Consider the following 27,446-nt stretch of genomic DNA (forward strand, 5'->3'; position numbering starts at 1 on the left):
GGTGATGCTAAGTCCTTGGTCAAGTATTACATTCTTATGTTAAATTAAGTTGTACATGAAAGGGAAAATTGAGTATCTAATGTGTGTATGTAGGGTCGTTTTACCTTGGTGTGTTTTTATCCTGTGGAGTCTGTCTTCAATCCCCATAGTTACATGAAGAGTTTGCTAGAACTCTCTGATTGGACATGCACCTTTTTGAACTTCCCACAAGCATGATGGAGGCTTGTCTGCAACTTGTGTGAATTTGAGCCACGTCTGATCTTTATGTGGTCCACAGCGAGGCTTTCTACTGTGTGACCTGTCTGAAATTTTAGCAGGTCAGCTATATGAGAATGCTTTAAGGATTTGGATAAACTAATGAAGTGTAGTGTAGGCAACCAGTGTATTTGTTACACCAAAATGCCTTTCATAATGGAATACTTGCCTTCGTTTATAGGGAGAGCCTGGGCGTGACGGCGTTGGGATACCAGGCCCCCCTGGTCCTCCTGGAAAGATCATCCATGTATCATCTGATAATGAGGTAAGATTGTTCAGCTTCCATGCCGGAATTTAAAATAAAAAGAACTATTTTCTTAAAGTTGAAGATGATTCAAAAGAAGGGTTCTTGTGCATCTGTTTAAAAATTCAATGGATAGGGTGTAAGATTGATTTTGTTGCCATGTACTACCATTGTTTTTACAGTTATTAAAAGCCAAAATGCAGTTTGTTGCTAATCCATTTCTTGAGTTATATGCCAAATGGGCCAGCTCATGCCTTTACTTTTTGTTAGTGACATTACTTAGCTTTCACCCATGTGCCTGAGTCTTGACTTGTAAGAATTGTTGGGCAGGTTTATGGATAGGGCTCTTAAAATCCAGGGGTGAGGCGCTTACTCAAGTGGTGTGTAATCTACTCAATACTGTCGTATTTATAGGTTTTCAGTATTTGCACCTTTGCTGGATTTTCAGCATTTGTGCCTTTGCCATGTTACATATTTTGTACTGGCATTTCCCTCACTCCATTTGACTGCCTCAGCTTTAATTGGGGGCTGCCTGTAGAGCTTCCTTTGCTTGACTCCCATCTCTCATTTGCATCTGCGAGGCTTCCTTCTGTGGGATGTGTTGGTGCTCGCCAGATACTATAGTGTGTTACGCCATCTTTCATAAAGGCATTCATGGTTGGCGACCATTGTACAACCTGTCGTATTACTTCTTATCCTTGAGGGAGGAGGTCATACGCACAAACAGCTTCACAGTATTCCAGGGCAAACGCGGTCAGTAGTTCCGTTTGGCTAAGACTCGGTAAAGCGATTAAAGAGGAATGAGAAAGAGATGGCTGGCAGATCTTTTAAGGCACATGAGGATGGCTGACAAGGGGAATGGTGAGGGGAGGTCAAGAATGGGGATGGGGAAATGATGTGTTAATGGTAAATGCAATATCTGTCTGAATGCATTTCTAGAATGTTCTTGTGATGTCTGCCAGTTGGTTCTGAGCAGCTTAATGATGATTAGGTTAAAGGACTTTGAAAGAAATGCTTAGTTCTGTGCATGCTTTTATCAGCTTGAGTGTCATTTTACTACAGAGAAGGCTACCTTAATGTGATATTTGGTGTTCGCTTGGACTCATTTTGTTCCGGTAGGTGTCAGTCATTTTGTTCTGAAAGACATTCCTCTGGTAGACTTCTTGGCATTTTCCACTAAAGCTGTCCATATGACTGGGAAAACTTTAGATAAGTTCCTCTGTGAATTTATCCAGAAATTGTTATGAAAGTTCAAATTACAAAGTATATTTATAAAGGCAAAACTATTCCTTTCTTCAAATGTCTTAATCAAAACATGCTTACGATTTTGCGAGTGATTACTACCACAAAAACACAGAGTTTACCAGGCTGAATGTTCTTATTATTGTTCCTGTAGTCTGTGTACCAAACGAAAGGCAAAGGAGTAATTTGGATTTAGAAGAGTATCAATCTGACCAGGATGGAATTAAGGTGGAAGTGATATCAGTGGTACCATATTGTGTTTACCAGTGATATGGTGGTCAGCTATTCATCCTTTCATCATATGTCTATCTCCTACTCATGTCAGATTTTCATACCAAGCTAAGAATCTCTCTATATCTCCCTTCCTAAGTTCTCTGCTTCTAGCGTTCAGGAAACACTGTGCAGAGCCAAGATATCAGACATGCCCTGAGACGTTGGCATTGCATTTCCGAAACAAAGGAGTCAAATGCTCTCCTCGGAGTCCTTGAAAGTTACATAGAACATGTATCGAGCAAGAAAGTGTTTAGGTTCTCCTTGTAAGACAATCAATTCCCTCAGCAGCTCTGTCTTCTTTAAATACTTCTTTAGACGTAAGCGCAAGAGTAGATGTTCAATTTAGTCAGATATTCCTTCATTAGGTCTCATTTTGAGTACCGCAGTGCGAGGCCCATTCAGGACCTCCCCACAGAGTTAGCCGTACTATGGGAGTGGAGTTAATGTGGAGTATAGAGGGAACCAGAAGATCCGCTTAGTTATAAAGTATTACTGAGATGATCTGTAATTCCAGTCCCCGTTCTCTCAGTTATTTCTCATTACACCTCAATGATTTTGATGTCTTTTCACAGCCCAAAACTTCCCTATTAAATGCTCGAGATTCATGGATTCAATATTAATCTTATAATGCTCGATGGGGCCAGTAGTTCTTCAAAGCTGTCCCCAAATTTCTTCCCCGAAGCTTGACCTAAATTGTCACCTTCCCCCAGTATCCTCTATAGGTTGAGAAGTAGTGTAGAATAGTGTAAGTAATGAAGGAGCTATGGTCCCACCTTTGGCCATCCACTACCCCTGACTGAGCTGGTACCAATAGTACTTCTCTCAGGCAGCTTTTCATATTCACTGGTGCGACGTGAAGGAGATGTGAACATCAAATGACAGCACTGCACAGGATGTACACTCCATGCATCCCACTGCACCATATACTTTTTCACAGTTAAACACAAGTTCTGGCACTGTCACAAGAAAGCCCATGGGTACTTGTTGGTAGTAGCAGCCTTTTCATTGTGAGTGCTGGTAGGTGAGTATTTGCTCTACAGGTTTCAGGTGAGATACTGGTGGATCCAGAGTGGGTTACTGATTAGCGCCTGATTGGCTGTAGGCATTTGGGAGCAATGAATTGGCCACCAATAGGTAAACCAAGTGCATTTTACTTTCAGGCAGTGGATGTAGATTCACCTGGTTCTGAGGTATGTATGCTATGTGACTCCTGCATGGAGTGATGTTGCATATTTCAGTTAAGCATGGCATGTCCAGGGGATGATGAGCTGAGCATGATGTTGCAGGGCGGAATACACTGAGCATGGCATTCCTAGGGCTGGATAAACAGAGCATGGTGATACCCAAGGCAAACAAGAGCTCAGGACTAACTACGCTTGATGCTGAGACCGAGATACTGAGCAAGGCTTTCCCTGTGAAATTTAGACTCTGCTTAGCATTCCCTGCCAAGGAAAAACAAACAAGCATGACATTCAGAAGGTAATATGAATTGGGCAAGGCATCTGCAAAGGACAGCAAGCATGGCATGGCATTTCCAGGATCAAAGAAACTATGCATGGCATTCACAAGTCCACTCTGGCATATGCTTCCCTAGACAGTCCAAGCTTAGCCTCATGGTAGTTGAGAATGGTTGTGTCAGGCTAGAATGGGGTGGCCTTATCATCCCAGGGCAGGAAATGCAAACCATGACATTCTCAGAGAGAACTGAGCTCAGAGCAAATACATTGCTCGGTAGATGAGCTGAGCTTGGACCATAAAGTTCATTCATGGCATGAAGAATGTTGGGGCATATTACCAAGCAATAGCGATAACTATCGCTATTGCTTGGTTAGAGACAAAAATTTACCGCTGAGCTGCGGCGATTTTTACCGCAAATAAACCTTGGTATTACCAAGGTTTATCGCAAATGCGATAAAAATCCCCGCAATGCATGAATATCGCTGAAAAGTCAGCGATATTCATGCATTACCGAGCTAATGCTCTTAGCCATGTTATCCACCTCCCATTGGATAACATGGCTAAGAACTGCTCAGGGCAGGTTTTAGCTTTTGGAGATATTCGCGCTTAGCGCGAATATCTCCAAATGTTGGTAATAGGAGATAGCGATGTTAGCAACTGTTTTCAGTCGCTAACATCTTGGCACGCCCACTTTGCATGTCATTAGTGATAAATATCACTGACATGCAAAGTGGGGCCCAAAATGGTCGCTTTCTCCTACTAGCTGTCACTAACTGGTGTTAGCGACAGCTAGGTAATAGGGAGCTAATTTTATCTCCGCTTTCTTGGCTTTGAAAGCCAAAAAAGCGGAGATAAACCCCCTTGATAATATGCCCCTACATTACCCAGGCTGGGCGGTGGGAATGATGGGCTGATGAGTATGCTACAACGTTAGAATGCAGCACAAGTACATCAGGAATTAAAGAAGATATTATCATGGTAGAGTAAAGCAAGGGCAAAAGAAGTTGAGTGTACCCATACTCACAGAACATGGCACTCCAGGAGGGGATATGATTATGCCATTTTCATGGCAAGAGAAACGTAATAAGTCCTTTATGAGCCCAGTGTGACACCCTCATGACAATCCTAGGGTACCACAAACTAGTCACGGCATCCAGGGCACAGTAAGATGAGCTTGGCACACCAGGGCGCAGTGAGACCAGCATGGCATTCAAGTGGGCAGAGGGCTGAGCATGGCATTCATAAGTTAAGGTTTGTTGTATGTGGCATTTCCAGGGTGATGTAAACTAAAAAGGTGCTGCAGAATGTAAATTATAAGCTGAGCATGGCATTTTGTCCGTGCACGGGCTCGGTGCATGCAGAAGTGGGGGCAGCATATGTGTAAATGTTGCAGTCTGTGTTGAGCTTACCATCAGTCGTTTTTTCGTTCACCGTACTTTGCATTTTACTGTTTTGTCTTTGAGTTTTTTAACTGTGTAGCCTGTGGGGGATTTCCTCTTTTTCCCATCCATTTCAGACGCATGAGATTTGCTTCCAAGTCCTGGTCCACCCACATTCACCCAGAAACCAATTCATTTTAAAAATGCTGGTTTTCCATTTCCTTTGCAGGGCCGGCAGGGAGCAGCTGGATTCCCGGTAAGTTAAGAGCAACTTGCATGTCTGTACCACAAAGTGATATTACCACAGTTCAGCTAGGGTCATCACACCACTGAATGGCAGTGATGAGTATGTTTCTCCACTGTGCAGACAGGAGGTATCATGCTGGTATGTATTTTGTGTAGAGGAATAATGCTTGATTACCTGATGTCTGATGCACAAAAAAGATGTTATTTCATAGTGTCTAGACTCTATATGATTGTGTCCTACACTGGTGTCTGGTATACGAGAATTGTTCTTATTGCTTTCGCATATGTTATTGTAATGGTTCCATGTGATGAGGAAGATTGTCTTTGTATCTTTGCATGCTTTATACGAATTGTGGTTATCACTACTATGTGGTGCAGGGAGGGCATATTTTATTTTGCCAACTTCTCGGGCAGAGTAGTGATTATTTGTTCCTTCCTCATGTGTGAGAGTGCCGCAATAGGAGAGTGACTGGGTTAGAAAGAGGTATGTTATTACACAGTCCCTGATGTAGAGTTTGGTTGTTAGTCAATGATGACTGGTGTAGGTGAGCGGTACCCCACTGATGTCTGGTATCAGGCAAGAAGGTGGAATTATCCCAGTTTGTAGTGGGGAGACCTAAGAGTTATTGCGCTGGTGTTCGTTGTGTTGACGAGGGATGTGTTATTTTTCAGGCATTTTGCATGAAGGAGAGACATGAAATTAAGGGGGGATGTCCTGTGTAAAGAATAGCAGTGTAATGAAGCTGATACCTGGTGCTGAATAGAACCATTTTATTATGTAATGGTCTGGCATTAAAGATGGACTTGTTATTACATTGGGTACTTGCATGAAATAGAGACGCGTTATAAAATCTCTGTCTGGTGTGAAAGATGGATACCGTATCGCTCAGAAGTCTTGTTTCGAAGATTGATGTGTCAATAATTTTAATTTGTGTGAAGAAGGGCAATGCTATCAAACTGGTCCTTTATGAGAGGATTTAATTTGTTATTGTGTCGTTGTGAAGTTGACCCAGGTTCCAATAGTATTCTGGGGAGAGGGATTGTATTATGCTGATTTTTCTAGTATCTACACCACTACCTGTGGTGGAGATGGAGTCCTAAAGGCTAGTAGAGCTTGAATTTCTTTCTTTGTTTTTCATGCAGGGCCCAAGAGGTCCTAAGGGAGACCATGGCACTCCAGGCTTCTCTGGGCCGGCAGGGCCAAAGGTTAGTATAGTCTAATCTTTCAAGACTATATACACTGTGGTAAAGTCTAACATTTAAAGATTGTGTACTTTGTCTACAATATTATTTCTATTGTAGGTTTAAATATCTATGTAACAAAGAAAATGGTTCCATCTGTTTGACTTCTTTCAGATATTGTTATATCACAAACATTTGGTTTGTCGCATGCATATGGCTGTAGATACACATGCTTAGCATACTCCTGCCATCCAATTATGTGTCGGACATTTGCAAGTTGTTTTTGTTCAAATAAGTCTTTGCAGTCAGTAGATGTGGTGTAACTCCTGCTCTTGGTGTACACTGTGCATAAGCACCAATTCCATGTGAGATTGTGTTTTTTTCACAATGGGGTTCAGACGTGCACTGAGTGAGCTCCGAATTAATTGTATCCTGAACGTTATTCTCGCTAGCCCCATTCAGTTTCTTTTTGATCCCAGAGTGTAAGTTTATGGTTTCGGTACTTCCCCCTTTTAATGCACCAACACCTTCAGGAACCGAAGACTGTTGTCAAGGCCAGTGACGTAGAGGGCCTTGTGCTCCTCCGGGGCCCAAATCCACCTACAGGTCTTATTCTCCAAGGAATGGTGGGTGCATGGCTGATGCAATGGACACCCTGACAGAATTGCCCTCACTGCCATTCGAAATTTCCATAAGTAGACCACCACAAGATGAGAAAGTTATGCCAGTCCCCAGACTTTATTTTATCCAAACAATGGTTCCAAAGTGTACAGAGAACTATCATGGCACAAACATAGTTCAACAACAAATAATTAGAATGCACACCTAACAGTACAGAGATAAAAACAAGAAATACAAATATTGGCCCATATACGAAAAGTCTAGAAAGACATACAAAATGTATTCAATAAAAAAGTAACGTGAGGCTCAGACATATAAGCTGGTTCAAATAACATTTGGTAGACCTACACGACCAGACATGTGGCATACAAAAAGAGGTTACATAAACGAAGAAGTTCCAGAACACTACTGGAACTACAACAAACAAAACAATGTGTCCTCCATAAATTGCGGCCACAATTGCGTCGACGACGTTTTGCCCTTTGTTATAAGTACACGGTTATCATCAGGACAGATAATTAACTGAGCATCCCACCATATAATTTCTGATCGCAGGAAAGGGAGCAAGCACGATAGTAATAAATTTTTGTATAGAGAATATTATGTTTGTGGAACAAGATACATAATTCACTAGACACACTTTATAATTCAGCACCATTCATTTCTTTGTCTCCGTGGCTGCTGAGAGTGAATCTTGGAGAACTAGCCACAAGAGGAATGTTCCCTTTTTCCTACCCTTCCTGCATGCGCCCAAGCGAAAGTATATTAAATACGCAACAGCAACGCCTCCTGTCCTTCGTGCCTGACCTTCTGATCCAAGAAAGTACTCCAATTACAAATGCAGAGAAATACCTAACCAATGGCCACCACTGCCTTCAGGCTCCAATTGACACTAGCAGAGTGTTTCGGAACCGAGCAAGCCTCCACCCAAGGATGACTACCCCCATCAGCCATCAAGGCCGAGCTCATCTTCGAAGCTAAAATCCTCGCAGACGCCGAAGCTGAGAGCAAGGACTTCAAGGCTCCAACAAGAGCTGGACACGAGAAAGAAGTGCCTGTTAATCCACCAAATTGCAGGCAAATTCACAGCAAAATCACCTCCAACGCAACCTGTTGAACCTCTTCTTCGAAAGAGGAGATTGGCCGTTGAGGGGGAACATTTTTCCAGGCCTCCGTCTCTCAAGTCACCACCAAAGAAACGGATGCACAAAGCCACCAGCACCCTTCCTCTGCCACTCAGTCCACTATTCCTCACCACCACACCCCTGCACACCACCCCCACTGCCTCCACCAGAGTCAACATCGGGGCTCTCCCTTTCGCACTTAGTCTGGTTGCCATTGTTATCCGTTTGAACTTTACAACCAGCCCTCAGAACTAGGTCCCACTGATAATCCTTTTTTTCCTCAGTGGTTCTTTTTTTAGTTTTTCAAAAAGTAGGTACATAAGCACCATACAAGGCAACAACAAGGTATGTAACAATGCTGTGATATAACAGTTATAATGTTCACACTACCTTAGGAGTGAATAAAGTCTGGGCATACACGCTTGTATGTCTCGCAGAGCATAAATCTTACCAACCATATACTTAATATCCAGCACGCAGTTGGGAAAAAAAAAAAATACTGATAATCTACTCAACATGTCTGGTATATCACAAGTGCCATCCTTGGTGAAAAAAACAATGCCCAAATGGGGCTTTACTGTCTAGTATTACCTGTGACACAAATCTAAGCATTTGTGTCTTTTAGAGCATCTTCTCTCCATGTCATGGGTTGTCACATGTTCGGATTAGCCTGTGTGAATAGCCCGTGTCAGGGTGTGTGTATCTTGTGCATATGCTTATGTACAGGTGGGGGCCCGTGCAAGCGACTTCCCTATTGTGTCTTGATCTATTCTTGGCTCACTTATTCATATGGGGAATACCATAACTTAAAGCAATAGACCCTTAGACAAGTATGTTAGCAAGCAGGTGTGGCTTGTATCCTCAAGGGTGTCTCTCATCTGTTTTTGTGGTTAGTTTGACTGTATATGTGCCCCACGTGTCCCACTTGGGGTTCCCTCTTTGCAGTAGTGGCAGGGAGCACCTTGTCAAAATTTAGATCGGTCATACAGCCAGAATCGCAGGGTTGAAGCAGTCAAAGATTTCCACGTCATCACTATGGTCCATTTGAGTAGGACATAGGCTGGGTTTATACATTTTGTAGAGTACCTATTCTTGCATGTATGAGGTAATATTCCCAGTAAGCATGTGAACGGGTCCACAGACAAGGGTGGGCCTATGATTTCTGACAGGATGGTCATGGCCTCCGTCCAAAGTCAAGTAATATCCAGGCAGGCCCACACTAGGTGGCAAAAGTCTGCTTCTTGGCATGTACATTTTGGGCATTTTAGGATCACTCCTGGTAACATCCGGTGGACCCATTAAGGGGTAAAATATGTCTGATGTAAGTAATTGAATTGCGTATATTTCCGACCAGAATTTCCGGACACTTTTTAATCTTGTTCCAATGTTAAAGTCCATTGCCTGTCTGTCAGGTTTTGTCCTATAAGGGCAGCTAATCTGTTCTTCAGGTCCTTCATGGGCACAACACAGGTTTCCGATAGCACCCAATAGAGCACCTTGGCTGCCTTTCTTTTCCACCCGTGCTAAGCATTAGCTGCAATGTTATGAATGGTTTGGTCCCGTCCAAATGAGATCCCAAACTGTCCTAATCTGGTAGACTAGAGCATTGTAAATTACGAGTTGTCCGTCATTCAGTTGGTACTTGCCCCTAAGCTCAGGGAAGGACAAGAGGGTATTGTGCATATATAAGTCTTCCTACGTAAGAATGCCCACCTCTGTCCGTGGTCCTGTCAGCCACTTTGTGAAAGGCTGGTGCGCCCATAATGGAGTTGTATGGGGTACTTCTGGGGCTGCACATACTGGGACGCCTGGTCATTCTGGGCAGGCGTCCCTGTGAGGGTCCACCTCCCATTATCTGGCATCCACTAATGTAACTCAGAACTGTCACCTTCTCAGGGGAGGAGGCTTCTGAGAGCCACGTCATGGGCCACTGCATTTGTGCAGCCACATAGTAGGTGGTGGCATAATGCAACGATCCCAGTCCTCCTCTGTCCATTGGTGCCTATAGTTTGTGAAGTGCCTCTCTTTTCCCCCTACAATCTAAATCAGGTCAGAGAGAACTGTGTTTAAATCAGTGAAAAAACACCTGAGCAAATTGACTGGGAATGCTCAGAAATGGTATAATTGTCTAGTGAGTACCAACATTTTACCTATAGCTACTCTACCCTTCAGGGACAGTTGGAGAGAGCTCCAGAATGGTGTAGAGCTATGATTACTGGCCACCACCATTCCAAAATTCCCCTAGAGCAGATCCTCATCGGAATGGCAGACGTTAAATCTCAAATCTTTAAAAGTGTCTAGCCTCCACTCTGCCGTACGAGTGGGAGGGTGCCACGCTTGCTGTCTGATAGCCGTCTTAGGGGACAGAAGAAGGGTTTTGCCTCAGCAGTCCTCCTGCTCCCGCCTGTAGGCTCTCTATGCAAATATTATTGTTCTGACCCTCGTCATTCTCAGCCTGGGCCTGCAGCAACAAGACCTCCAATGGAAGAGCCTTAATGTTGGCTTCCAGAAGGGTGCATGCCCAGCAGAGTAGTTTCTGTGGACTCCACTCAGTCTCTTAGCTAGACCTGATCCACCCCCCATTGGCTACATACAATTGGCGGGGCATCTAGTTTAGGGTCTACTGTGTTCTTCATGTCTCTGATGGCCTGCAACAGTTTAGTGTACCATCCCCTCTCGCAGTTGGCTGTCAGACCTTCAAATCCAGCCAGCCCCTCTGGCAAAAGCTGTGCAACAGTAGATCAGGACTCACCACCCCATCGGCGGCAGCCTCTTAAAGTTGACCCATCGGCGGCAACCCCTTTAAGTCTACATTGTTTCACTATGGCTGTGGTATAGAGTCTGCGATGAGATGGCAGAGGACTTTAGTGTGGGAGAATCAATGACGAAAATTCAGTGAGTCCCAGTAGCAGCAGAGTGACGCAGGAAGAGCTGTGCCGATGTCCGAGCTCTATCCTTGCACCCCTGATCCGTGACACTTAGGTGGCCAGAGCCCAATCAGGAAGCAGCGTCCAGAAACACAGAATGGGGGTCCACACAACCTGCCCCCAGACCTCCGCTTGCCACTTCCACCACAGGCCTCTGTCACAGGCGATGCAGTCTCAGCTGGAGGGAATGAGGGAAGGAGATCAGGCCATCCATCACACTCTGCAAGGCCCCCGGCAGCCAGTTCATGCCGCCCCCCACCATTGGCATTGCAGATGGGTGCTGATGTCTTCAGGTCTACTGTGTCTGCGCTCAACAATTTTCCCACAATCAGCTCGGAGTGTGGGTGGAGCAGGGGCAGTTCAAGCCAATCACGGTCAATGCAGGTCCAGGTCCGGGCTGCGCACTCCTGTCCGGACCCTCAGCCACTACATGACTGCTCCAAGCAGAGTTGTTAGAGAGAGGGCCCGCTCTCTATGGACTGAATTGTCCGCTCCCTACAATTTTAAGGCACTTGTTAAAGAGAGGGTAGTAACCGAGAGGGTCTAGAAATGTTCAGACCTTCTTCTACAGACCAAATATTGATTAACGGACAAGTTCAATCATGACTCTCTGGTCCACACTACCCACAAGCGCGTTTCTGCCCAGGTAATTAGCAATACTCCTCCTCCAGACAAACAGAGCAAAAAGATGAATGCTAGAGGCAAGAGGGTAGCAGTTTAGCAGCAACACATTGACCGTTAGCCAATTCGGTGCACTTCAATCATAGTATAATAGGGAGTGTTGGAAGGAAAGGCAAGAGCTCCTAAAATATCTCCCAGAGAAACTCAGAAAACAGGGATAAGAGATAGTGCCTGAGGGCAAAGTCATTTGTAACACCAGCAATCGCTGTGCGTCAGATGTGGTAGACACAGCCTCTAGAGGCATCAATACAGCATCATGTTTTGATGCCATACTTGGGCCTATATCTTTAAGTTTAAGCCAGAGGTCCAGCAGCATCTCCACAACCCTTTCACCTCTCCTCCTGTTTGTTAGGGAGTACAGTTTTGGAGGGCTGAGTTGAAGTGATGCTTGAAAAAAAGAAGAAAGACACAGAGACAGCAAAGTCCATGGGGGAGCTACAGTACACAACATAGCAGCCCAAATAGCAGCAATACTACCTCACTAGAGCAACTGCACTTCAACCAATGGCAGCAGCAATCCTTCCACCAGCAAGCGGGGAGGGGGGATACAATTGGGCCTTCTACAGAGGTAACAACAAGAGTAGTGGCAATGGTGGCTCCAGCAAAGGAGCTGCCACATCCAAACAGTGACTCCCTCCGATCACACATCATCAGTTGGGGGGGAGAATACATGGTTTTGTCTCTCGGAGGAAATCACACCTAACAAGAGGGTCATTTTAGCTGTGGTCAAACATGGCTATTGCCTCAAACCGTTCATAACGCTTCCCAATATCTCATCACATACACACACCCTCAGCAAAAAACATCTCTCTCATCTTCAGATAAAAGTGCCGGTCCTCTGACAGAAGGGTGATATAGAGCGGGTGCCCCTGCAACACCAATGGAGCTATTCTCTATTTTCCCATACCCAAAAAGGGCGGTTCTCTCAGGCCTATCCTCGATCTGAGGCCCTCAGCCACTACATCCTATCAGAACATTTTTGAATCACAACTCTGCAGGATGTCATCCCCCTCCTCCAAATGTGTGCTTTCATGGTAACCCTCGATCTCAAGGATGTCAGTTTCCACATCCCCACCCTGCTCATATACAGTACTTTCACTTTGTGGTAAGTGGAAAACATTACTAGGTAAAAGTACTTCCTTTCAGGGTAACCATGGCTCCAAGGGTGTTTACAAAGTGCCTAGCAGTGGTAGAAGGGAGTGCATTTACTTCTTTCCATATTTTGCACACTTACCTGATCTAGCACACTCTCAGCCTGCTGCATCCCTGGTCCACAAACTGGGATTTATGCCACCAAGTCCCGTGTGTATCATCCTCAAATCCAGACCTTCCTTGCATCCTTATTGGATGCAGTCACGGGAAAGGCTTACCCAACCAGCGAAGAGTCACAGCTTTTCAGCAGTTGCTAACTTTTTATCAGCCAGATAGTCAGCTCACAGTGAGTATTGTCATACACCTTCTAGGAATGATGACCTCCTGCATCATCATTGTTCCAAAAGCAAGACTTCACATCACTGTTCAATATTCTCAAACCTGAAGGTCACTGAGAGGATTTAGTGTTGACGCAGGCCAATTTGCATCACTCCCTGCAATGGTGAAACAGCAACAGTTTGTTGCACGGAAGGCCTTTCGCAGACTAGTTACTACATAGTGGCTTTTTCAACAACAGGGTTGCCACATCAACTATCTGGAGCTGCTAACCATTCACCAAGCTCTGAGAGCCTTCATAAAGATCAACTGAGATGAACTGGCACAACTACTATGGACTACCTACAGAAGCAGGGTGGCCAAATCCCCTGGGCTAGGTGAGACAGCTGATGGGACAGCTGTCTCACCTAGCCCAGGGGATTTGGCATAGGCACTCTGCCACAACATTCATGTCCTAGCAGAGCATCTTCAGGGGTGGGTAACACATTTGTAGACCTTTTGAGCAGAGCATATCAACATGTGCATGAGTGGAAACTCAGCACAAAGGTTCTACGCATGTACTTCTAACTCTGGAACTCCCCACAGATATACCTGTTTGCCAAAACACACAAAATGCCCAAACTTTGCCTCCAGGTACCTATACTCATAGTCCATGGGCTATTGAAAAACTGGTCAGGGATATTTGGCTACACTTTTCCATCTCTCCCACTACTCCCATATGTGGTGAGAGGACTGAGGCAAACATCACTAACCTTCATTCCAGTAGCCCCATCCTGAGCTAGACGGCCTTGATACTGCACCCTCCTAGAGATGTCCATGAGCCCTCATGAAAGATTCCCTCTCAAGCTTGAACTGCTCACTAAGAAGCAAGGTCGAGTGATGCATTCGGACACCAGAGAGTTCACCCTTGTAATTTGGTACCTGAGATCTTAGATTTCGGTTACCTTAAACTTCCCCAGAAATGCATGTCCTTCTTAAAGGAGGCCTGATGGCCCACAGCTCATGCTCATTATGCAGCAAAATGGAAAAGGACATTATCACCTACCATTTGCATTTTTAAAAGCTGGTGTTGTCAACATCTCTATTTGCCTACACTTGTCTGCAGTTGTAGCCTACACACAGAACAGGGAACACTTGTCCTTCTACAGGATTTCAGCTGTTAGGGCATTTTTGGAGGGTCTCAAGAGAATGATACCCCCATAGAGTACCTTCAGCGCTTGACTGAAATCTCAGTGTAGTCCTCACCTCGCTCACAGGTCCATCTTTTGAACTTATGCATTCATACCCCCTTCAGTTCCTCTCATGGAAGATATCCTTTCCGGTTGCTATTACATTGCTTGGACACATTAGTGAAATGCAAGTCTTTACCTTAGAAGAGCCTTTTATCCAGGTTAACAAGAACAGGGTTGTACTTAGAAACAATCCGTAGTTCCTCTTTAATGTGGAATCATTCTTCCATGTTAACCAAACCATAGAGATCCCAGTTTTCTTCCCACAACCAAATTCCGTTTAGTAGAAAGAGGGCTTATGTACTACTTTGACAGGGCCAAGCCATTCTGTAAATCAGATCAGCTCTTAGTCTCCTTTGTGAAGCCTCAGATAGTTCATCTCATCTCTAAGATAGGCATTGGTAGGTGGTTACTCAAATGTATCCAAATGTTCTATTACAAAGCAAATAAGGTTCTACCTACCTCACCTGCAAAAAAAACAGGAACTATGGCCTTCTTAGGAAACGCCTTAATAGCAGATATTTGTAAGGCAGCCACCTGGTTAACACCACACATTTTTACCAAGCATACCCTGTGGACATCTTAGCCCGCCAACAGGCCATGGTGAGCCAGATCGTGTTATGGACCTTATTCCAGACAACTGCATCATCAACACATTAGAAAATACCACGTAGCCTCTAAGTACTTGCGAATATTGTGCATTGCTGTAAATTCACATCATCCTCCCCTCCTCCCCAGAAGGCTGTGTCTTTTGCAGGTATCTTTCTTTTTGTATTTAAATGCACTCAGTACTCTCACCCATTGTGCGAAAAATAATCGGCTCTGATGCACAATGTACATCAGGAAGAGGAGTCAAGAGAGACTTTATGACTCAAGAGACTTCTTCACCTCTTGGGTGCTAAGCGCGAAACGGTTACATCTTCATGCTATGGACGTAACCTTTACGTCCTGGCTCCCACCCACCACGGGCCAAATTAGAGGTTTGCAGAGGATTCTATGTAACAAAACTTTGAGGGATCCATACAAGCCACACCTCCCTCTACTCCCACAGGAGTCTAGTGTTCAGAAAAGTCTGGGTTTAATAGGTTTCCCTAGTTGGCCGCCGAGCCCGGGACCAAAAACGCAGGTGACACCATAGCAAAACCAGGCCGTTTTGTGATCGATGATTTTGATGCCTCCACAATATGTTTTGGGGCCCTCCCTGTTGAGGGCACTTGGCCCACCCACACAAGTGAGGTAGCATTTTCATCAGGAGACCTAGGGTAATGCTGGATAGTAGGAAATATGTGCCAGCCCAAAGATCCCACAACTTTCCCACACAGAGATGTGAGAAAAACATGATTTTTTTAAAGCTAAATTTGAGGGTTGCAGGGGATTATGGGTAAGAAAATGTTGGAGGACCCACACAAGCCACACCTCCCTGGACTCCCCCAGGTGTCTAGTTTTCAGAAATGTCTGGGTTTGGTAGGTTTCCCTAGATGGCTGCTGAGCCCGGGACCTAAAATGCAGGTTACCGCTTGCAAAATCAGGTTGTTTTGTGATAGCTAATTTTGATGTCTTCACAATATGTTTTCAGCCCTTCTCCGTTGCAGGCACTTGGACCGCCCACACAAGTGAGGTACCATTTGCATTGGGTGACTTGGGTAATGCTGGGTGGAAGGAAGTTTGCAGCTCTCCTCCGATTCTAGAACTTTCCATCACAGAAATGTGAGGAAAATGTGTTTTGTTTTTACAAAAGTTGAGGTTTGCAAGGGATTCTAGGTAACAGAAACTGGTGACACAAGTCACCCCTTCCTGGATTCCCCAAGGTGTCCAGTTTAAAAAAATGTACAGGTTTGCTAGGTTTCTCTTGGTGCCAGCTTAGGTAGGGCTCAAGAGCCACAGCTATGCACATTGCAAAGAAAGGGCCAGTTTTCAGTGGAAAAACGGTATGTGTCCATGTTGCGTTTTGGGCCGATTCCTATCCCAGGCACTAGGCCTACCCACACAAGTGAGGCACCATTTATATCCGGAGACTTGGGGATATGCTGGGTGTGTGGAAGTTTGTGACTTCCCACAGATTCCAGAAATTTCCATCACAGAAATGTGAGGAAAATGTTTTTTTTTACAAAGTTTGAGGTTTGCAAGGGATTCTGGGTAAGAGAACTGGTGAGAGCTGCACAAGTCACGTGATCCTGGAATCCCCAGGGTGTCCAGTTTAAAAAAATGTACAGGTTTGCTAGGTTTCCCTAGGTGCTGGCTGAGGTAGGGCGCAAAATCCTCAGCTAGGCACGTTGCAAAACAAAGGTCCGTTTTCAATAGAAAAATGTGATGTGCCCACGTTGCGTTTTGGGCCATTTCCTGTCATGGGGACTAGGCTCACCCACACAAGTGAAGTACCATTTTTATCGGGACACTTCGGGGAATACAGAATAGTAGAAGAAGTGTTTTTACCAATTGTCTTTCTATGCATTTCTTCCTTCCAAATGTAAGACAGTGTCTAAAAAAGATGTCATTTTAAAAAATGTGCTCTAATTCACATGCTAGCATAGGTCCCCACAAATTCATCTATATGGTAATAACCACTGCTTCTAAAGTCCTTATCTTGTTCTGATTCTGAAAATGCATATGTTTTTTTGATATCTATTTTTTATTCTTCATATTTTACTGAATGAATTGCTGTATACCCGGTACACAATGAAAAACCATTGTAAGGTTCAGCTCAGTTATTGACTCTGGGTACCTCGGGTTCTTGGTTAACCTACAAGCCCTATATAACCCCGCAACTAGAAGGGTCCAGTGAATGTAACGGTACATTGCTTTAAAAAATCTGCCACTGTTAAAAGAAGTTACAGGTGAAAATGTAGGCACATATGGCTGTTTTTTTACTCAATGTCAATAATATTTTATTTCAGTTGTTACTTTCTATAGGAAAACCTTTTAAATGACCACAAATGACCACTTGTTGAATTCAGAATTTTGTCTACTTTTCAGAAATGTGTGGCATTCTGGGATCCATTATTGTAAAAATAGGGTACATCCCAGTAAAAGGCCAAACCTGACAAACAGCTGGGAAGATGGTGATGTTAGCACCGCAGACCCTTCATTGATACCATTTGCAGGGAAATAAACAGATGCTTTCTTCTGCAGAACTTAGTTTCCATTTTTCCCCAAAAACAAAATGTAGCTGTATTTTTGCTAATTTATTGATCTCAACAGGAGAATCTACATACCGAAAAAAGGACTAAATTTGGCAAGAATACCATATGTGGACAAAATGTTATGGGGGTCTAAGCCGAATTACACCAAAGCGCCAAAATAAGGCTTAGCATGGTGGCAGTGTAGGGGGGGGGGGGGGGGGGATAAGGGGAGGGGGGGTTCGAGACCTAGCCGCAAAGAGGTAAAAAAAACTTTCAAATGTCTGAGCCCACCACCAGATGGCAGTAGCATGCTAAGCATGTGAATATACTGCACTAGATGCATTTTTTTGTTATACTTGACAATTTCTACTTTCATTTGTACATCATGGCCTCTCCCACTGTTCATGATGAACAACCTATACATCTTACTTATATCTTTATATTGTCTTTGTTTATTGTATTATTTCTACTGCATTTTACCTTACACAGTATAATATACTGTCCACTTCTCTTTTTCTGTCAATGATATACCAAGTTTGCTGTTAATTATGTACCATCTGTGCATTTTTATCCTTGACAATATGCAAACTTATTACCATACCTCACTATTAACATACCTCACTATCAATTGTATATTATAGTAGTATTGCTCAGTGTGTTGAACATTCCCCGCTGAAACTAGTGGTGAACTGCAGATTACAAGTTTAAATCATGAGAATTCAATTTAGCCATCCGTCATTGTACGTGTCAGTATATTCAGTACCATAAATTGGCTAATAATAACATTGTTAATTTACAGATCTTAGAAGCAGAGTGATAAGAAGTGCTATATAAAAACAAGTTATTATTATAATCATTTCAATCGAGGCCCGGACAGCAGTCCAGTAATGTCTGAAAATTATGTCTCAGCAGCAGCCAGATTTATGTTTCCCACGTGAACCTGCCTACATGGTAAAAATGACACAATACTAATGTGTTACTACCTGAGGGTAATATCATTATCAGTAACAATTAATTAGATCATTCCAGCTCAATGCCCTCTCGCCTCACCAAACACAAGATCTTAAAGAAAATGTGTTATCTTTTTCTCTCTTCCATCTGTAAAACCTACATAAGAGTACTTATTCAGAGTCAACCACCTGTATACGTCAGCAAATTTGCTACTAATTTGTAAGACTATTGGAAACCCTTAAGGACATCAGCTGAGTGTTTAAAATTTTAAATGCACTTGGACAGTCCTCTCCTAAAAGGCACCTCAAAGGTTGTTGGAATTCAACACACATTTACACTTAGACCAGTAAGTGAAGGGTCTGTTAGCTCTGTAAAACCCGAGATCCAATTAACCTAAAGACAACCCTATGCATTTGGTTTGAAGATGCAAATCCGGTCATGTTGTTTGGAGGGGCCACCATGCTCTGGTCGCCGGATTGGTGGCCACTCGAGCTAGGACCTGTCCCAGCGCCCAAACTGACTATTAAAAATCTGGGGGTGCGCCTGGACCAAGCCCTGATTATGAAAGATCATGTCAGTCAGGTCACGGGAACGTGTTTCCGTACCATAGGTCTTCTACGGCGTATCTTCCCTTTCCTACCTAACACCTATAGGAAAACGCTGGTACAGGCACTAGTTCTTGGACGAGTGGACTATTGTAATAGTCTACTCATTTCCGCCAACCATGAACAACTACGCAGACTGCAGGTGGTGCAGAATACTGCGGCAAGACTCATCCTGAATGCCCCTCCCCGTACCCCTTCCCGCCCTCTTCTCTCCCACCTTCATTGGCTCCCAGTGCAACAGCGAATAAACTTCAAAATCTGCTGCATTATGCACAAGTGCATATATGGGTCTGGTCCCAAATATCTAAAAGAGATTTTTTTTCCCTATTCTCCTGGACGTGATCTGCGTTCCAGCAACATTATGCTGCTGCATGTACCTAAAGTTACCAGAGCTAGGCAGGGGGGGCGAGCACCCTCCCTTAAAGGCCCCTTGCTGTGGAACTCCCTTCCACCTCAACTGAGGCAAATCTCTAACCTCTTTTCCTTTACGAAAAAACTAAAAACTCACCTGTTCGCACAAGAATAATTTGGACATTCTCTCTGTCATCCCCCTCACTACAGTTTGCCAACTCATGCAGAAGCTACGCGCAGAGATACCCCTTCGGGGCTGATTCAGGCGCGCTACAAGACTATAAATAAATAAATAAAATAAACTGGAACACCCTGAGGTTTATTTGTGGTTGTCAACTGCCAGCACCAAAACTGATTTGTGAAAAATAAAACTGAGGCAAGTTGCCATTTTGGCCTTAGAAATACTCCCAGAGAGGTTGAAGACAGTGACAAATGTTATCCTACCATCAGAAGCTTATGATCCCTCTGCAATCTCTTGCAGTCTTGAGTTCTCATTTCCTTACTATGGCCAACATTTCTGCATGGTTCACGTTGTCAGACAGAATGTTACACATCTACAAAGTGTCCTTTAATATGTCTGCACTTAGTTTCTCACCAGAATCCCCTTAGAATTAGTGAGTCCATCCTGATGAGATCTTGCCTAAAATCCAAAAGCCTACAACTCTAAAGTGAACTAGGACTGCCACCACACAAAGAGAAATCTTTGGTTGGTGAGAGGAAACTGGTCCAAATCAAAATTTCCATTGCCATTTATCAGACCAACCAATAATTCAGTGGGCCAAAGTTTAGATGCTCAAGCTGGGTTTGAAACGTTTTAGGTGATTAAAATTACCCGCAGTATTGGGTACCACTGTTCACAAGAACAACAATAGTGGAAGGACTGGTTAAGAGTCATACTTTATTTTTTAATAGTGATCACTCTAGTATGTAGAAAGCGGGGACATGAGTAAAAATATTCAGGGGTTAGGACGGCCAGTTTAAGCCAATTTGCCATAGCACAAGAACCTAGGAGACGAAAAGCACTCATGTCCCACCCGGGCTGAAGAATTGGAAGGTAAGCTCCCGCGACAGCGGGTGAGTCAATGCTCATCACAGGAACAGCCATCCATGTTCCCAGCACGTACCCAACCCTCAATTGACCCCAACAACTTTATCAATTTTGGACAAAGCAATCAGATTGCCTTCACAGTGGGCTCCATCCATTGAGCTATCCTGTGTGTGATCTATAACCTGCCCCTCTCATGTTGCCTGGCAGATAAAATGGCCCTACTTCATACTGTCAATAATATTAAATGGGATTCCCTCTTACAGCCTTTGGTGTATTATGACCCTTCTGGCTAGCTGATACACATTGATACACATTGGCCTTCTCTAACTGCCTTTAATAGATCACAATCCTCTTACTGATTTTGACCTTAATGCCTTTGATATTAATTTTTTTGTCATTAGTGAGATTTCATGTTGGTTCATTATTTCTAATTGTCTGCAAAATACAATGAGTTTCATTTTACTTTAAGATACACCATAGCCCCCTTGTTATTGCCATTTACATGTCTTGGTCCCTCTCATACTGTTTCTGAAGTACAACGGGCCCACCTCCCTCTGCCTAACATATTAAATGAATGGTACTTTTATTGCTTATTATGAATCTTGTTCAGCTACTTAAACACTCCATTTAAAATGGGTACTCCCTCTCCTTGTATGTGGTGCATGATGGATGATTTCTTTCCACTGGGGCTGACAGTGTTTTAGTATTCTAAGGATTCAAATATTGTTCTCCGCTCCTTAACTACTCTTATCCTTCACATACTTGCAGGGTGAAAAGGGAGAGTCAGCAACGTACTTTGGCCCTGATGGAACACCCCTGCCTTTGGCATCTAAAGGAGAAAAGGTGAGCATTAAACGAGGAAGTCATGTCCATGTATTGATATTTTTGTTATCAAGACTGTTTCCAATAACACCCAGTTTGAGATGTTGAAGTGATTGTGATTGGGCTCTTTATCACAAATCCCAGACTTATAGATTTTGGGGTGTCTGTGATTGTGGCTTCCATCCACTGATTCCCACTCCAAATCATAGAGCGACTGATCCTTCCCGTGTCCCTTCAGCTCTCTGGCTCCAGAGTTTGGGTATATGTGCACTTTATTACTATTCTCAGTTTGGCAGTGTCTGTGGTGTTTCAGAGTCTACAAGTGTCAGTATCAACTCTGCTTTCAATTCCTTATGCGGTATCTTATTGTATCTCGCAGTCCCCAATACCTTACTGCACCCACCTTATAGTAGTCTTAGTACATATGGCAACAACATTGGACCAGTGGCCTCCATAACCTTTCCTACCACATTTTCCTATCATTCCAGATATGCTGATTTATTTTTCTCCTTTCTGCTGCTGCAGAAATTATGATATATGAACCTGTCCGCTAAATCTTTCCTCCACCCCCACGATAGATCTAGAAGTCTTGTTGCATCTCACTATATCCAATATCCTAATCACAATCTTCACCCACCTGCCCTAGGTGCTGTCTGGGGCTGCACCATATTTGGATGAACATGAGATGTTGTTATTTATCTGGTTGCATCATATGACAAAAATTGTGTTAAAAACATTGAGCATTCTCACCTGAGGATACAGCGTCAGAGCAACATTCCTTCATTTTAAGCTTGACTGTGACGTTACTAAACAGGGCAAGCCATATTAAAAAAGGCCCAAAGCGTATACTCAAGTAGTTCAGTTAAATGTTTTAAAATATTTGGGACTTGACTGTGGCCCATAACCTGAACAGGCACAACTTCTCTTGTGTTGGATATAGTATTTCTGACTTCTTCTCTTATTTTCCTTGCAGGGTGATTCAGGATTCCCAGGACCAATGGGACCAGTGGTAAGTAACAGAGCCTGACGTGAATTATTAACAACAAAATAAATACATCCAATGTAAGACAATTATGATGTGTGGACTGTACACAAGATTTTCCCCTTGGGTATGAGTGATACAGTACGAAACAGGGATATTGGTTGAAGGGGTAAGTACACACCTCAATTATATGATCACAATCCTGGTCAGGATAAACCATTGAAGTCACTAAATAAGTCTGAGTGCAAACTCCATGGTATCTATGGCACAGAGTAGGCAAGATTAACTTAGATGAATGTGTTAAGTATTTATGTAGTACAGAAACAGTAGTCAAGTTGAAATGTAAAATTGTGGCAGGCAGAGGCCCACAGGAGGGTTCAGTCCAGGTCCAGTTGCCACTTTTCAGCTGGGCAGTTGCAGGAAAAGACCTCTTGTAGCTTTAACAGGACATCAGCCTTATGACCTTGGAGATATAGGTACCAGAGGGAGAGCAGATCCAGTCTTCTAGGCTCTTCTCAGGTCTCAGATAGCAAGTTTACTTCTCTTCTGATCCTCCACATGTCCTTAGCGTTCTGAAGTGGGTACCTGGAGATGCCATATGCTGTGGATGGGAATGGTCTCTAGGGATGCCCTAACCAATATGGTAAAGGTTTCCGTGGATATCCCCACCCACTTTGGGCATTTTCAAGATGGCCAAAGCCTTGAGCCACACTAACCTTGGGGTCTAAGGGTTGAGGATGTACGTGGGAAGTGTACTATGTTATCCTAGTGTCCTCCCACATCTAACACTAAAATCTTGTTTAGCCAATCTCTGACCCACAACAAACTCAGAGACCAAAATCTGGTTTAACAATGGTGAACTTTCAGCAATCAGACATTGAATACACACAAATAGTTTTGGCATGTTGTTTCTCTTCTTTTAAGTGTGCACCCAACGTCATTTGAAAATCCACAGCAGACCTGTCAAGCTGGTCTGGCACTCCAGCAGGATCTGACACTCTGATGTCAACAAGAGTCCCACTGTGGTGGAGGATGGTCTGGCTGAAAGGACAAAAGAAGGGTGCAGGCCTGGGTGTTAGTTGCATCTGCTTCTGACAGGGTAGGCTTATTTGAAGTTGATCAAGGTCTTTTGGCCTAGCTCATAGGCCACCCTGTTTAGGGCTCAACAATACCTCTCCAAACCCAAGGTTTTGTCCCTGTCCTTGGAGCAAGTACACACCTAACTTGCGCCATTGAAATACGAATTAATGCCTAGCAGAAAAGAGAGGTAAATGCAGATTGAGCTTTCAGGGACTTCAGGCAGGGCAAAAGTGATTTTTTAAAAGTCATCTTTCCAAAATATTTATCACAAATCTGACTGCACCAGTGAATTAGGCCTCTAATAAATATTTCAAGAAGTCCAGAAATCAATATGTAGCTGTTTCCTGGGGAGGAGATACTCTTGTTATTATTATAACCCAATGCTTTCCTGCTACAGTGAAAATAGCTTGAGTTACTAGTGACTGTAAGGATATGTTTAACATTAATAACAACACACAAAGGATGCTAAGGGTTTGGATAAAGCTCAAGAAACTTATACACTCCCAGGTAATGTATGGAGAGCTAATGAATGTGTTCAGAAGAAAGACGCAGAGTGAGAAACAAAAATACCCATCAGCCCACCCGTTGGAGGAATCTCGCCATCTGGGTTTTTTTTAAACTGGTATCCACTAGATACCTCACTGAGTCGTATTGTGAGGAGTACTAGTAATGGATCCACCAGTGAGAGAAAGTCAACAGGATCAAATGGTGGTGCTGGTGGTAAAGTGGAAAAGTTGCAGTGCACAAAAAAGTAGTGAAAGATTCAAGATCAAAAAAGTGATTAAAATTGCCTGTTATGACGCTAAAACTAAGACTTTATTAGGAGGATCATCATAACGGCAAGATTAAAAGCAGAGTGAAGATAGTATGTCAGCAAATACTACTATCATTGGATTGCAATTATATGGTCGACATGTTTCAGCCTCAAAAGGCTTTCTTCAGGACCTGTGGATAATGCACTACTGCAACAGTGGAAAATCATATGGGTGAACCATGTACATGAAGACCTACCATGACTACTACTACATGGAAGTCTAGGATCATGGTAAAGGGGTTCTCTTCCACAAAGTTGTGTGGAACAAGCCTCACCTCCCCTGGCACTCGCTCAGGTGTTTGAGGCCCCGCTCTGTCCATCGTTGCCTCATTTAAGACTCTGTGCCTAATGCACAAGGCTCTTCACTGTACCGGCCCGCTCTATTTTCAGGAAAGATTTACCTGGTATGTACCCAGTAGAACACTCAGATCTAGATAGGCGCATATGGTCCTGATTCCAAGAATTAAACGAGTAAACTGGGGCGGAAGAACACTGACCTTCCGGGGACGAGGGATGGAAGTTATGGAACTCCCTTCCTCTTATCCTCCGGTCTTAACCCAGCATGCATATAGTCAGAAGGAAGACCTGGCTATTTTCCCCTGTAAACAACAAAGTCACTCAGACCTAACTCGGCTTGCTGCCCTTTCCTCAGTCCTTGATTCACCTAGCACTAAGACACCTTCGGGTAATGCGCGCTCTATAAAACTACTTCATTCATTCATTTTGACCAGTCCTTGGGTTGCAGAGGCTCCAGTCCATTCTCCGCTAATGACAGAATTCACAGCTTGGCAGGGCTGAGGCCGTGCAGGGCTGCCCCACAAGGAATACCCAACAAACCCCCATGCTTCTGTCTTCCCTGAGATTAGGCCAGACATATTTCTTCATAAACCTGTGACCTTACATACATTCTTAAACTTACAAATCTTGTACAATTAAGTAGCAGCAATTAGGTGATGATTCAGAAATCAGGGTCTGATATACTTGCTTACCTCATCTTTTGTTCCTGACCAGCAGTAAAGTGTTGTGCTTGTGTCTGGGCCTTTTAACTCATCCAGTGGCCCGCAAAATGGGATGGAGCAGCTGCTATCACTTTCATGGTGCATCAGATTCATAGCGATGAATAGTATAGAGAACACACACCTAAGCAGCAAGTTGGTGGAGAGGGGACTTTTTGTCCCAGAGAAGTTAAGTGGTCATGGGTTTATTGACATGTCTCAGCACACCCCTAGTCATTTCAATGTAATGGAACATTCCAGATGGAACACCATGCATAGGATTATGTGTGTTCTAACCCTTACAGTCCTTTGCTCTATCAAAGGGATACTGGGCTAGACTCCTGGGAAGGGAGTGGAGAGAAGAGCTTGTGACCAGTAAGAAAACTCTAATGCTCCTTTTTTCATGCTCTGTTTGAGATACAGGAGCTTCTAAAGAAGCTGGAGCTGTTTAATTACATCCTTTTGCAAAAGTGCATTGATGGAAGTGTAGACCAAATAGATTTAAAAGTTTTCAAGACATGCCCTAAGTCATAGCAGCAGAGAGCAAAAAGCCATTTTTAGGGGGGCTGCACATAATCTCGTTTAATCAAAGCTCACTTTCAGAGTTTGCTGGTTGTGGGCTACCTAAATTCAAGAGATTTAAAAGATTAATTGAACTATGTGATTTGCAGTTTCCATGGGCTGCTGTGTCAGACTGATCTAGAGACTTGGTTAAGCCTTTCAGGAGGCCCGTTAACTCTGCAGTACAACTCTGTGCACAACCCAAGAGTGTTTTCAAACTATTCTCATCCAAAACGTTCAACTTCATTGTTTCCTGGCCTCCATTCATAAGGTATCAAGGGTGCTAACTAACTTAATCTACTTGATCCATACCAGGGCAGAGCACCCTCTATTGTTACTGATAATATATGACTTGCAAGCATCTCTCTAGCTCAACTACAGGCTCAGCCTGGGTGGCATATATTTTAATATTCCTTAAAATGTTGCTTTGATTACAACTTCCAGACCCCAATTCTGATTATTCAGTTACACATACAAGTCCACTCATCAGTTCAAAAACCCATAACCAGCACTGGCTCTGTTGAAACCATTATTACATGTTAGCATAAATGCCTGTCACTTATGAGGTAACATTGATTGCATAAAACTGGCCAGCTTTTAAATAAAGTGTTGTGCACTTGCCATCAAATCCTCATTTCACCAGAGGCTGCTTCATAGAGGCTCTCTATTGAACTGATGTCAATGAGGGTTTTATATCAGATCTGGGGCACATGGATCAATTCTCCCTATCTGGTTCACAACATTGCTTCGCTTCTCAAGCTGATGGAGCCAATGGTGTGTGTTCATTCAGATGACAGTCCATGGAGTGTCAGTGCTCAGCAAGTGAATCTTCAATACCATAAGCGTCTAACGGATTGTTACAGGTAAGTAATGTGTTCCCCTCGCAGCCTACTAACCCCCAATCAAATGTGCTGTTAGAAACTCTGATAAAGTGTGGTTATCCATGGCTCACCATGGATGAATAAGGAATAATACTGGTTAAAAACTGCCAGCCCAGTGGGATTATTGTTGATTTAATAGTTTTACATACTATGTTCTCTCTCAATTTCTTCTCTAGGGACCACATGGCCATCCTGGACAGAAAGGAGAGATCGGTTTTCCAGGAAGACCTGTAAGGAAATTTAATTTTAAATTCCCCCATTTATCTTCCCAACTATTGTGATTTGAGATTAATTTTATTTTTCCTATTGCTTCCATCACCTCTCTTTACACCTGATGAAAACAGGACTCATTCTCTTACCCATCTCATTCATCCTCCCATCCAATCCACTTCTTTCCTAAGTAAACTCGTGCAACTTTTACTCTGTTTATACTCCTTTTATTCATTAAATCACTCCTCTGCTCTACGCCATTGAACACATTATCCAGCTCGTTCCTCTTCACACACATTTCATTCCTTGTCTCTAGTACAAACTAAAACCTTTAATCTCTCTGTGATTTTTGACCATCATCGTTGTGATCTCCTCCGCACATTGTCTCTATCTCATGCTGATTTCTGAGTGTTGGACCTGCTGTGCTCCACTGCACAGAGGCCTTGTGACTTGGTAGATGTCCAGTGGCATTATGGTCATGGTCCATGGCTGTGAGCTTCCTGGTATTGTGTCGACTGCCAATGCCCTGGTCTACTGACGACAGCAAAAAATGATGTATTCTAACTCTTCGAATTCCTTAATCAGACCCAATAACAAATGTCCTTGTGTTGTGCTGATTGCGCAGGGCTCAGTTTTATGCCAGCTAAGAGTGCGCTCCAGTGTTATTCAGACCACAAACTGTCCCATTGTTTTGTAAGTTGTCAGAATACACACTGCTATGGAGACTGTGAAAATTCT

At 43.5% G+C, this 27,446-nt stretch overlaps 1 protein-coding gene across 4 annotated transcripts in view; it reads left to right on the plus strand.

Moving 5' to 3' along the window:
- The window catches only part of COL18A1 (collagen type XVIII alpha 1 chain), a 170,418-nt gene that overhangs the window by 97,364 nt on the left and 45,608 nt on the right, over positions 1 to 27,446 (plus strand). For 3 of the 4 annotated variants that reach the window (XM_086956227.1, XM_086956226.1, XM_086956229.1), the window contains exons 20-26: positions 437 to 520; positions 3,175 to 3,204; positions 5,081 to 5,107; positions 6,241 to 6,303; positions 21,132 to 21,206; positions 22,159 to 22,194; positions 26,675 to 26,728. In XM_086956227.1, the coding sequence (XP_086812353.1) occupies positions 437 to 520; positions 3,175 to 3,204; positions 5,081 to 5,107; positions 6,241 to 6,303; positions 21,132 to 21,206; positions 22,159 to 22,194; positions 26,675 to 26,728 (369 nt within the window). The remainder of the gene's footprint in view (positions 1 to 436; positions 521 to 3,174; positions 3,205 to 5,080; positions 5,108 to 6,240; positions 6,304 to 21,131; positions 21,207 to 22,158; positions 22,195 to 26,674; positions 26,729 to 27,446) is intronic. The other variant, XM_086956228.1, reaches the window with a different exon arrangement.

The sequence above is a fragment of the Lissotriton vulgaris genome, chromosome 2_1 (genome assembly GCF_964263255.1).
Source record: "Lissotriton vulgaris chromosome 2_1, aLisVul1.2, whole genome shotgun sequence".
Taxonomy (NCBI): domain Eukaryota; kingdom Metazoa; phylum Chordata; class Amphibia; order Caudata; family Salamandridae; genus Lissotriton; species Lissotriton vulgaris.